General features: G+C 58.0%; 1 protein-coding gene across 1 annotated transcript in view; it reads right to left on the minus strand.

Annotated features, from left to right (window-relative positions):
• Positions 1–948: 948 nt before the first annotated feature.
• TERT (telomerase reverse transcriptase) overlaps positions 949–12,533 on the minus strand; it is a 35,649-nt gene continuing 24,064 nt past the window's right edge. The window contains exons 11-16 of the mRNA XM_033178722.1: positions 11,007–11,195; positions 7,198–7,324; positions 6,114–6,175; positions 3,023–3,147; positions 2,102–2,239; positions 949–1,566 (exon numbers count right to left, since the gene is read on the minus strand). Of these exons, the coding sequence (XP_033034613.1) occupies positions 1,463–1,566; positions 2,102–2,239; positions 3,023–3,147; positions 6,114–6,175; positions 7,198–7,324; positions 11,007–11,195 (745 nt within the window). The 3' untranslated portion in view covers positions 949–1,462. The remainder of the gene's footprint in view (positions 1,567–2,101; positions 2,240–3,022; positions 3,148–6,113; positions 6,176–7,197; positions 7,325–11,006; positions 11,196–12,533) is intronic.

The raw sequence follows: 12,533 nt of genomic DNA on the forward strand, positions 1-12,533 counted from the left end.
GACCTGGCCATACTATAAGGCCCCACCAGGGACCTGCTGGAAGGCTCCGGAGTCGCTCACGCCAGGCCCTCGGTGTCATGTGGCCCAAGCCAACTTCCAAGGAGGGGCTGTTTCTTCACCCCAAGATTGTGTCCCTCTGAGCTGCCCCTCCCGTTCTCTGCAGTCCTTCCAGTTCCTTCTGTCTGCGTGCCTGGCGCCCGCCCTGGGAGATAAGTCTGGATGAGACTGGGAGATAAGAGGATGAGAGATGAGCCTGGGAGATAAGATAAGAGGATGGGCCACCATCCCCAGCTCCACCTTGAAGACTCCTGTGTCTACTGCCCCACCCTATCCACCCTTCGGAGATCAGAATCGCCTGGTCCACTCTGAAGAGAACGGCCAGAGGGGGAATGTGACTTTCAACCTGAGTTGGGGGGCTCAGGAGGAGGAATCCTGGATTTTATACAGGATGGTGTCATGCTCCTGCCCCCACTTCCATGAATGCTGATGGCCCGGAGGATGTGCACCAGGAAAGCACGTCCAGATCCACCGCTGCAGGTGGGAGGCAGGGGAAGAGGGGGCCCAGCCAGGTTTCCCCATCATCCCCACTGCCCAGACGGGTCCCGCCATCATCCCCACCACCCAAGCTGGGCCCCTATCATCCCCGCCACCCCAACTGGGCCCTCTGTTATCCCCTCCGCCCAAGCCAGGCCCCCCCATCATTGCCACCCAAGCTGGGTTCCCATCATCCCTGTCATCCTTTGGGCCTGGACTGACTGTCCCTCTTCCAGGGTCGGGCTCCCATCGTCTACCCCGACCCTCCTTCCCCTCCTGCCTCACAGTGTCAGAAACCTCCCGGGCCCAGCCAGGCCACAGGCCTGCGCTGACCACCGCGCCATTCACTCATACGCTTCTGTAATCGCATACAGTGGAGTCTATGCAGTGCACATTAGGATTCAAACATGAGGCTTTTTTTCAAAACTGAAAAACGCATATATTGAGTATTTTACTCCCACAGCCCCCCAGTGTGGCCCACGGGGACCCCCATCCAGGTGCAGTGTTCTCGCCCGTGAACAGGGCACACCTTTGGTCACTCCAAATTCCCAGAGCTCCCAGGCTCCTTCTCAGGGTCTCTACCGGCACGGTGGGGGTGGAGGGCAAAGGAGGTCACGGTGAGGGGTGGCGAACGGCAAGTCTGGGGAAGGACGGATCCCGTGTGGGGAGTGGAAGCCAGGCTCCTGGTGAGGAGGAGCTGGCCCTGGGGTGGAGCCGAGTGCCAGCCTGCAGGGAAGTGAGGACGGCAGGTGTGCTGGACACTCAGCCTTCAGCCGGACATGCAGGCCTCGGCCAGACACTCACTCAGGCCTCAGACTCCCAGCGGTGCGGGCCTGGGTGTGGGCCGCCCCTCCCTCCCTGGGATGTAGAGCCCGGCGTGACAGGGCTGCTGGTGTCCACTCTCAGCCTGGTTGTGGGCGGGTGGCCATCAGTCCAGGATGGTCTTGAAGTCTGAGGGCAGTGCCGGGTTAGCTGCGGCCTCCAGGGCAGCCAGCGTCGTCCCCGGGAGCTTCCGACTCAGCTGCGTCTGGGCTGCGGGGCCAAAATCAGACTCTGTTCCAGAAGAGGCCAGAGGGGCCATCTTCCAGCCTTCCTGGTACATGTGGGCGGCCAGGCAGGCAGGGCCTGCACCTCGTGGCCTTGGGTGGTGGGAACCTCAGGGAAGGGACAGACACCCTCCACCAGGGCGAGCAGACAGGCAGCCCGGTGATGCTGGAGCGGCAGGGCGGGGAGAGAACTTAAAGTTCAGGAGCCCACGGGGGTATCAGGGCAGCAGCCAGGGCAGAGGCTGTGAGAGGACACAGGTCAGGGGTCAGAAGGTTCCCAAGGGTGGGGAGCCATCCGCCCTGAGATGGGAGGCAGGGGTTCAGGAAGTCGTGGACCCTGCCAGGCTCCATGGCCTGGGGACACGGGCATTTAATCACACAGGGCCGCCAGCATGGCTCCAGCCCCAACGCCAGGCCCGGGGCATATGCATTTCAGCAGCATGAGGCTGCTTGCCCTGCAAAGGGCGTTCGAGGATGGTGTCTGGGCAGGTGGGCCCGCACTGGCCGCCATCCACACTTGCCTGTCCTGAGTGATCCCAGAAGTGGCACGTAGGTGACGCGGTGTTGAGTCAGCTTGAGCAGGAAGGCTTGGTGGCACAGCCACTGCACGGCCTCGGAGGGCAGAGGGCCGGTGGCGCCCTTGGCCCCCAGTGACATCCCTGGGGGACAAACAGAGGCTGAGGATTCCACAGGCCCAGCCCAGCTCCCTTCCCAGGAGACACTGGAAAGCTGCGCACACCCGATGGTCTGCAGGGCGGCTCCATCTCCAGCTGCCCCGACCCAAGCACCGCAGGAGTCACTACTGAAATGTTTCCTTCAGCTTCTCCAAGTGAAATTTCCACAACACAGAAATAACAGAAAGTAGAAGCTCTGAAGCTCAGGATGGCAGGTTCGACGTGGCTTGAATTTCAGATGGATCAGAAACCTCCCTGACGCTGGACGAAGTGTCCAGAGGCAGAGGATGGTGACCGCGGAGCAGAGGACAGCCCGGGGCTCTGTGGTGGGGACGCACGGCCTCTGCTCCTGAGAGGGGTGGGGTAGCCTGGGCCCAGCCTCCTCCTAAGCCCTTGGCCTGGGTTTGCACAGGGGCCCTAAGTGCCATGGACAGGAGACAGCCCAATCCCACCACAGGGCAAACAGGAGAGGCCAGGCCCCCCGAATCCCACCATGGGGCAAGCAGGAGAGACCAGCCCTCCCGGCACTTCCCCAGGCAGAACAAGGTGGGAAGGACGGCAGTTCCCAGGCAGCTCCTGTCCCTTCCATCGGGTGCTCTGCTCACCCCACGAAAGGGCAGGCAGACGGGCCTGCCAGTGGTCGGGTTAAACTACTTCCCCATGCGAAAAAGGGTGAGAATGTCCTAAGCCCAGATTCACTCAGTCTCCTGACACACTAACACCAGCAGGCAGGCACTGCTACCACTGAGGCCAGGCACCTGTGCATACCTGTGTTCTTGGCTTTCAGGATGGAGTAGCAGAGGGAGGCCGTGTCAGAGATGACACGCAGGAAAAACGTGGGGTTCTTCCAAACTTGCTGATGAAATGGGAGCTGCAGCACACATGCGTGGAACCTGAGGGGATGGTGGACATTGTCAGAGGAACGGCCTCCTAATTAGATGGTGCTCACCGGTGTGGGCACGGGCCCGCCGGTGCGTGTGCATGCATGAAGGCACGTGCATGGGTTTCCTCGTGGGCACAGGTGCACACACACGGATGCATGCATGCATGTCTGTGTGTGTGTGCTTGTGTGTGCAAGTACCTGCGTGTCTGTGTGTGTGCACAGGTACACTGCGCGTTTCTGTGCACTGTCTGTATGAACGCACACACATGTGGAGGCTGAAGCAGCTCCATCCTGGATGCTAACGTGCCATGCTGGCTTCTGATTAGCTCCTGTTCTGGGAAGCCCCGTAAGGTTTCCAGTTTATCCATTGTTCCTTGTGCACCGGAAGGTACTTACCGTAAATCCCGCCCTTCGTCAAACAACCTTGATGTCATCGTGTATCAACGTCCTGCGTATCCCTTCTGAGCCACCCCACCCCTGTGGTGCATAAACCCTGGGTCTGAGGCGATGGTGCGGGGACCCATCGTCTCATCTCACTGCCACCCAGACACCGACTTGGCTTCTGTGTGTAGGTGAAGTCCCTACTAAATGTTTCTTTCCAAGAAACTGCATTTGTCAGTCTTTTCTGCTGCTGAGATGGGGTCTCACTCTGTCACCCAGGCTGCAGTACAGTGGGGTGATCTCAGCTCACTGCAACCTCCACCTCCTGGGCTCAAGCCATCCTCCCACTTCAGCCTCCCAAGTACTGGAACTACAGGCGCACTCCACCACACTCAGCTAATTTTTGTTTTTATTTTTCATAGAGATGGGGTCCTACTACGTTGCCCAGGCTTGCCTTAAACTCCTGGGCTCAAGCGATCCTCTCACCTCGGCCTCCCAAAGTGCTGGGACTACAGGTGTGAGCCACCGCGCCAGCCCTGTCAGCCTCCCTCTTTGGCCTCTCAGCTTCCTGGGACTTTGGGACAGGTGTGCACGGACCTGGCCACCACGAAACAGCACAGGTGCACATGTGCCCACGTGTGTGTGATCAGGACACCTGTGTACCTGGTCTCACCGACTGCCGGAGCCCCCTTCTGGAATGACCTGAGACCACACCAGTGAAGCCAGCACTCGGGTTTCAGCCTCTCAGTAACTGCTGAGGTGGGACGTCTTCTCCCCATGTAGCAACGAGGGAAGCCAGGCCCAGAATGTTTTTTAAATAAACAAATATGCCTAAGGTACTGGGGTTGCCACAGGGTCGCACTCCTGACCCAGCAGGGAAATACCTAGCATGGGTGAAGGGCCCTCTTCCAAAGGGAGAAAACGCCACCTGCTAGGGGTGAGGGCATCCGCCCCCCGCCCATGTGGAGGTGTGGCCAGCGGGGCGGGAAGGCTGAGCCCCGGTGGACTGGAGTCAGGTCTCGCCCCCAGTGCCACACAGAGGACCACAGCCTCGCCTGCTACAGCCTGGCTGCTGTGAAATCGGGGCCCAGCTCTCCGTTCTCCCACTCCTGCCTCGAGGGAAGGGAGTTCCTGGGCCTTCCACGTGCCTGGCTCCGTGTCTGGACATGGCCGGTGGCTCATCGCACCTCTGCCTCCTCAGGGCTACCCAATCAAGTGACTACCCAAGGGCCCCACATGGGTGGGAAAACTCAGCCACCTCTGCGGGAGCTCCTTGGAGCCAGGGACCCTGGTGGGGAATGAGGACAAGGCTGAGCTGAAGACAGGAGGAGCAGGTGGCAGGCCACGTGGCCCATGCCTCGGAAAACTCTTCTGACCTCATCATGGCCCAAGGAGGCCCCAAGCACGCCAGCTGGACCCTGGGGCGACCACGGTGTCAGACACCTCCCGTCCTCAGAGGCGCCTGTCTCCAGCACACTCCAAGGGTTTCCAGAAAGGAGTCAAGCGGCTTGCATGAGGGCCCAGGCACATGTCAGGGAGATGCAAACGAGGGAAGACTCGAGGCAGAGAGAGAAGACAGAGAGGAGGGCGGCCTGAGCCGGATGCACCCTGGAACAGAGAGCCTGGTCCCAAGCCTCTGGAGCCAGCACAAAGGTGGTAACACGCAGCTGCGGCTCTGCCCTCCCTGCCAGAGCACAAAGGCACAAGCACTCAGGTTAAAAACCACCTTCGTGGGGTGACCTTGTAACGGAAAATCTCTCCCGTGAACCCTTGCTGGGTTCCCACGATAGACGACCTCATTTCACATCAAGCGTGCACGGTAACTAGCGCAGCCTCGACCCTGGGTAACACAAATTCTCACACTCATTCTCAGCCCTCATGGGGCGATGGCTTCGGCCTCCTGGCACTCGGCTCCCAGTGGCTCGGGAGGCCTGCTCAGGTGGAGGCCCGGGCCTGTGGTGCCCGACTACCCTTTGGTAGAGCCCAGAGGTTTGTGCCACCACCTGCCCTGATGCCAGGCAGAAGCTGGCCCTGTGGCCTCCACAGATTGGCCCTTTCTTCAGTGATAAAGTTGTTGATTCTTGACAGGGGGGCCCCCTGACCAGCCATGACAGGGAATGTTGCAGGAGCACAGCCATGCCCAGAGCACAGGTGCCGGCCGGGCTGTGTGGGGAGCCACAGCTCTGCTGTACCTTCCTGGGGGTGGGGCCAGCGACCCTCATCTGCACCCACCTCGGCCCTCTTTCCTCTCTGAGACCCCAAATCCTCCCGGTGTCTGATCTCCCACCTACTGTTCAGACACCTTCCCGGCCTCCTCTGCTAAGACTCCCCATAAACATCTCTTTACCCCATGCCCCTCCTGCCCTGGGTTGGTCTCCATGAGGTCCCACAGTCAGTGCACAGGCACAGCGGGGACACGTGGGGCCACATTGGCTCCTAGCACTACCCAGAGATGGAGAACAGGCGCTTTGCACAGAGCCACGTGAACACAGAACAGTGCAGAGGCAGCAGCACCATTGAAAATGTAAGACACTCCTTGCCCCTAAAACCCAGGTGTAGCCCCCGGTCAGAGGCGAGCAGAGCACGGCGGCTCACCTGTAGGCCTGCAGCAGGAGGATCTTGTAGATGTTGGTGCACACCGTCTGGAGGCTGTTCACCTAGAATCGCCAGGAAAGAGTGAGAAACGGCAGAAACCTCTCTGGGATTTTAAGTTTTTACTTTTTACTTTATCATCCATTCAGATGAAACAAGAAAGAGGAACATTTTGACAAGAAACCATCCCTCTCCCCAGTGAAATCCGGCCTGACCCTCACCCAGCAGCTGTGAACCACCCTGGGGGATTCAGGACTCCGTGTCGTCTGCCTACCCCTGAGGCTTGGCCAAGAAGGGAAGGCACCAGGAGAGGGAGTGGACGCGGATGCCCACAGGAGAGGGGGAGTGAAGGCATGGCAGTGTGTGCACAGGTGTGCAAGGGCACAAGTATGAATGTGCACACGCAAATGTATACCTGACATGCATGTGTGTTTGTGTGCAGTCATGCGGCATTCACGTGAGGTGCATGCATGTAGGTGTGCAGTGTGAGTAGCATGTGTGCATATAACCTGTGTCGAGGGCCCCTCATGTTCACCCTGATAGGTCCTCAGCACCAGCGCCCCTCCTTACAGGGTGAGACAGGGTCCCAGGCCCCGGTGGGCTGAGGCTCTGAAGTTGCAGTCCTGAGGGCACTGTCCCGTCTGGGCATCCGCGTCCACTCCCCTTCTCCTGTGGGGTCCACCCCATCTCACCCTGTAAGGAGGGGCGCTGGTGCTGAGGACCTAGCGGGGTGAACATGAGGGGCCCTCGATACAGGTTATGTGCGCACATGCTACTCACACTGCACACCCACACGCATGCACCTCACATGAATCCCACACGAATGCACACGAACACACATGCACGTCAGGTATGCATTTGCATGTGCACATTCATACTTGTGCCCTTGCACACCTGTGCACACACTGCCATGCCTTCATGTACACACACGTATGGCTCGCGTGCATCTGTGCACATGTGCACTCTTATGTGCAGCCAGTCACCGTCAGCCTTGCAGGCACGCACACACACACGCACACATGCATGCACACACAGTAATACACGTCTCCCGAACTCGGAACTCTGTGCTGACCGTCAGCCTGCTCACCTGCAAATCCAGAAACAGGCTGTGACACTTCAGCCGCAAGACCCCAAAGAGTTTGCGACGCATGTTCCTCCCAGCCTTGAAGCCGCGGTTGAAGGTGAGACTGGCTCTGATGGAGGTCCGGGCGTAGCTGAGACACAGTGGGGACGTCAGACACGGGTGCCTGTCCTACACCCAGCCCCCTCCTGCAAAGCTTGCTCCAAAGAGCCTCTTGCCTTCCTCCTGCTTCCTTGTCCTGCCTGGGGCACACGCTGTAGCCTGAGGGAGTTGGGTGCTCTCTCCGTGGACTCAAAACGCTACACACCATCCGGACCCCGCATAACCACACTCCACCAGGACGTGGCTAGTGATGTTGAGTGTATCCAAGCCTTGCACGGCCGTGTGTGTGCACTCATCATCTGCCCTGATGAGATCTGCACATAACTCGGCCAAAAACACATAATAAACTGTGGAGCCCTGACTCCCGGGCGTCCCTCGAGTGGACACGGGCGTGACTCAGCTTCTTTGTGGGAGAACACTGAGTCGGGCATGGGGAATCTCACAGTGTTTGAATCTCATGGATGGCAGAGCCAGGTGGCGCCAGCTACACAGGGCTCCAGTGAGTGCACGTGGTACACACAGGGTATCTTCAGAGGGGCAGGATGGAGGCATCCCACCGACGTCCTCCAGGGCCTTGCCACCACTCACTGCCCGTGTACATCCGTGTCCAAAGATGAACACACGTGACATCCACACCGGGCTCCCTGGGGTGTGTTCTACATCCAGCTTTGAACACTGCTACATTGAAATAAATGCTTTGTGCCATTAAACATTCTTCAAAAATTCTTTGAAAGCATGTCTAATGGCAGAGTAAGTTTTGTGATACACAGTATCTGCTTAGCCCTGGATTTGGGTGGGTCAGCGACTGGCTGTGGCAAGTCCCCCGACCTGGAGCACTGGAAATGGTAAATAAGACCCGTGATAACATCTGGTCACTTCAGAAGTGGAATTACTGGGAAAACACAGGACATTGTAAGGACTTCCATGCAAACAAGCTGCTTTCCAGAAAAGTCTTTCCAACTTGCCTCACCCTGATGCTGGCTCTTGGAAAGCCCAGAAAAGGAGCCAGCATAAAGGACGGGTCTCACTGTCAGTTTCACACGCCTTTCTTTGATGCTGCTGGTAGAACCTTCCCAAGTGTGCATCAGATGTCCGTTTCTTCCTTCACAGCTGTCCCCAGCACAACCTTGGGCTCCGGCTCGCCCCGAGCCTGTGGGTCTGACCTGTGTGGGGTCCTCAGGCACAGCAAGGGCCCCAGAGCAGGAGGCCAGGCTGCAATCGCACAAGCCCCTTGCCAGCTGGGTGCCCCCCGGGAGGCTTTCTTCATCTACCTCTCAGGTGGTTAGGAGAACAAAGTGAGAGGATGAATGTGTAGGACCTCACAGGGCGCCTTAAATAAATCGTGTGCACAAATGCTCCAGGGAACAGCCATTTTCACTGTGGCTCAGGCAAGCTGAGTTCCTCTGCAGGGAAAGCAATACCTGTTGCCTCACTGGTTTCATCCACCTCCCTGCGTGTCCTTCCCCAACACCAAATCAGGGACCGTTCGCCTCCCTTCCCTTTGAGTCTCCTGTTTTGTTTCTGTTGCTGCTGCTGTTTGCATGTCATTCCTCTTCCACCTAGAATCTGCTCTGGTATATGTTGTAAAGACACAACTTACTTGCTTCCAGTCAGTTTTCTCAGAAAAGTGATTAAACACACACTCTCTTTTCCGTCAGCTGTGCCACATGCCACATTGAACACACGTTTCTGAGAGAGAGGGCTTTCGTTTTGTTCCATTGTACTGTCCATCAGTTCTCACCACATTCTGCCCTCTGAGCTGTGGTTTGGGAGACTAAAATCTGGACAAGAAAATTCCCATCTTACCCCTCTTCCTTTTTCACTTTTCTTAATCATTTTGCCTGTTTTCTTCTCCCAGATGCCCTTCAAGCCTTTGTTGTATGCTTCAGACACAGAGGACGTGTGTTCACCCTGAGTGCGGCGAACCACTGCCTCCACTGTTGAGCTTTTACAACCACCTCTGCAGGCAGGCACTCTGACCCAGTGGCCTTTGGGAGCACAGAATATTCTGGCATTGAACCCACATCTGATGACCTGATGCCCACCCATCCTACACTAGCCTTTGTGGCTTTGCAATGTGTTCAGAGACAACCCAGTTTCCTGATCCGTATGTCTGTCTGCTTTGTCCTTCAGTAACATTCACTGATGCTGTGCCATAGGCTGGAACCAGGGGTGCCTGTCCTAAAAAATACATTTCATGGGGAGCAAAATAAGCAGTGGACGGTTCACGGCTGACTGGTATGGCCAGTGCTGCAGAGGTGCCTAGGGAGAGGCAAGGAGGTGCTGGGAGCCCAGGAAATCTGCAAATCACCCAGACAAAGCCAGCAGAGGCCAGGATCAGGTGAGGCTGGGAGAGGGAAGCAGGGACTGTGGGGAGCACAGGGGACCGGTGTCCTGGTGGGGAGGGAGCTGCAGCAGGGACGTGCTGGGCACCATGCACAAGGGCATCTACACCTGCCACTCCCCCATCACAAGGGTGTCCGCACCTGCCGCTCCCCCGTTAAGCAAACCCCAGGGAGCATTCTGGAAAGAGGCGAAGTCCAGATCCAGACTGTTCAACTCAGAATGACAGGACCCCAGTTTAAACCACTGGTTTAACAATCATCCAATAAGGGATTTAAAAATCCCTTATTTCTCTTCCCATAAAGCTGTGCCTTTTAGAGGAAAGCACCCCCAGTTCCGGCCTCTAGCACAGCACCAGTGAATATCATTGAAGGACAGAATAAAAAGCACCTGGCCACCATGGTTTTGGAATGCTGATACTTTTTGCTTTTTTTTAAGATGAAGTCTCACTCTGTTGCCCAGGCTGGAGTGCAGTGGTGTGATCTCAGCTCACTGCAACCTCTCCTGATTCTCAATGATTCTCCTGCCTCAGCCTCCCGCATAGCTGAGACTACAGGCGTGCGCCACCACGCCAGGCTAATTTTTGTACTTTTTAAGTAGAAACGGAGTTTCACTATGTTGGCTAGGTTTGTCTCAAACTCCTGGCCTCAAGTGATCCACCCATCTCGGCCTCCCAAAATGCTGGGATTACAGGTGTGAGCCACCTCACCCTGCCTGGAATGGTGATACTTTTTACTCATAAAAGAAACAGCACAGATTTCTGCATCTGTGTCCATCTTCAATCCATCTGTGTCTGAGCCTGAGGTGGGGCCATGAGCTCTCAGGCTCGGGGGAAATGAGACCCCAGAATGTTGTAGAGACCCCCACACATCACAGCCCTGTCCCCCGATGGGTCACACGTGATCATGAACTCATGGCATCATGTAGACTGTGGATGAGCCTCGGAGTGTGGGCCTCACAGTGGAGAGACTCACGCCCAGCAGGGCCCCAGTGTCTCGGGGTCGGAGAGACTCACGCCCAGCAGAACCCCGGCGGCGTTTCAGGTCTGGAGAGACTCACGCCCAGCAGGGCCTGGGCGTCTCGGGTTCGGATCCAGATTGCTCTCTGAGGACACCTCAGTGTTTCCAGGTCTGGTGCACAATTTCTTTTTACAAAAATAGCACAGAAAACCTCCCCCCTTGTGACACCCTCACTCCCACAGAAAGACGCATTTCTGCTCAGCCCTGGATGGGACGAGGGGCACCCGTGGCCTCCGACCCTTTGGGATTGGCAGTCGCCTGCCCCACATGGAAGCAGGGGCAGACGGACGGCCCTGCAGCACCACCTGTCCCGGCCGGGCACAGGCTCCGCTTCCGGCCAGGTGCGCTCACCTGGAGTAGTCACTCTGCACCTCCAGGGTCTGGGTGTCCAGCAGCAGTCCGCACCAGGGGAACAGGCCGTGCGCCGGCAGCTGGACAAAAGCTGCGCCACCCACGGCCTCGTCTTCCACAGGGAAGTTCACCACTGTCTTCCGCAAGTTCACCACGCAGCCATACTCAGGGACACCTCGGACCAGGGTCCTAAGGCAGAGGCGCAATGTCAGCCCCAAGATGCGGGGCCATCACCCAGGAAGTGCCCTGACACCCTTGTTAAATGCTTTGGAAAACCCCAGAGAAGTGGTGATCTGGAGAGGGGTGCTGGGCCTGGCAGTAGTTCTGAAGAGCCTGGACCCAGCCCTGCTCCAGACTTCACGGTGCTTGCCCTGTCTCCTGGGCAGGACAGGTAGGTGAGCGGGCAGGAACCTGGCCTGGACCTGGGACAGCCAGGACTCAGACGGGAGGTGCAGCCCCAGTGGCCTCTGTGATGGTTCATCTCATGTGTCCCCATGGCAAGACCACGATCCCGTTACAAAGATTCATCTGTGGTCTGGGGTAGACTAAAATCTGGACAAGAAATTCTCACACCACCACTCTTCTTTTAAGACATTGCTCAATGACTTTGCCTGTTTTCTCCTAGAGGCCCTGAAGGCATCTGCTGTGCTTCAGACGCAGGGGAGGGATCTGAGTTCACACTCAGGCATGGGACCCAGCTGGGCTCTGAGCAGGGTAACACCAACCATCAGCTTCACATCAAGGAGGTTCCCTCACCGGACGTCAAGAGGTTCCCTCAGCGGGTCATGAGCCTGCCCACCTAGCTCAGGGAGACCCCCTGTGCCCAGCGGCCTCTGCTCTGGCCCAGGCATCCACCTGTGCCCAGTGGCCTCTGCCCCTGGCCCAAGCATCCCCTTCCCATCCTGCGGCCTCTGCCCTGGCCCCGGGCGTCCCCCTGCCCTTGCTGCGGCCTCTGCTCTGGCCCCGGGCATCCCTCTGTCCTTCCTGCGGCCTGGCCCTGGGACCTCAGCCAGCTGTTCAGCTCCCCTGGTGCATTCCCAGCTCCCCGTGGCCGTCCCTTCCCGTGATGTGGCTGCCGACTCATCTCCTGAGAGAGTTCTGTCCCCGGGGGGACCCCAGTGTACACTCTGAGCCACCTCCCGGGCCAGCACCCAAAGGAACTTGCCACACAGAAGCAGCGTTCCCCGCCGGCTCCGTCCCCTCAGCAGCCTCAGGACTCCTGAGCCCTCAGTTGCCTGGGACCTGGGTTGGTCCTGAGTGAATCTGAGTGGATTTAAATGGGCGCGGCCTGCTGTGATTTTTAAATGGGCGTGGCCTGCTGTGAGTTTAAATGGGTGTGGCCCGCTGTGATTTTAAATGGGCACGGCCTGCTGTGCTCTGGGCTGCAGCATTAAGGGGAACGCGGGACAGGCCCCGAGCCTGGGCGGCCCTGGAGGGTGAACTTGGAGGGCGGTTCGAATGGGTTTTCACAAACACAGCCCAGCAAAGCACCCGAAACCACCCCCGGCGGCCACATTTTCTGAGGGT

The sequence above is a fragment of the Trachypithecus francoisi genome, unplaced genomic scaffold (genome assembly GCF_009764315.1).
Source record: "Trachypithecus francoisi isolate TF-2019V2 unplaced genomic scaffold, Tfra_2.0 Lachesis_group2, whole genome shotgun sequence".
NCBI lineage: Eukaryota > Metazoa > Chordata > Mammalia > Primates > Cercopithecidae > Trachypithecus > Trachypithecus francoisi.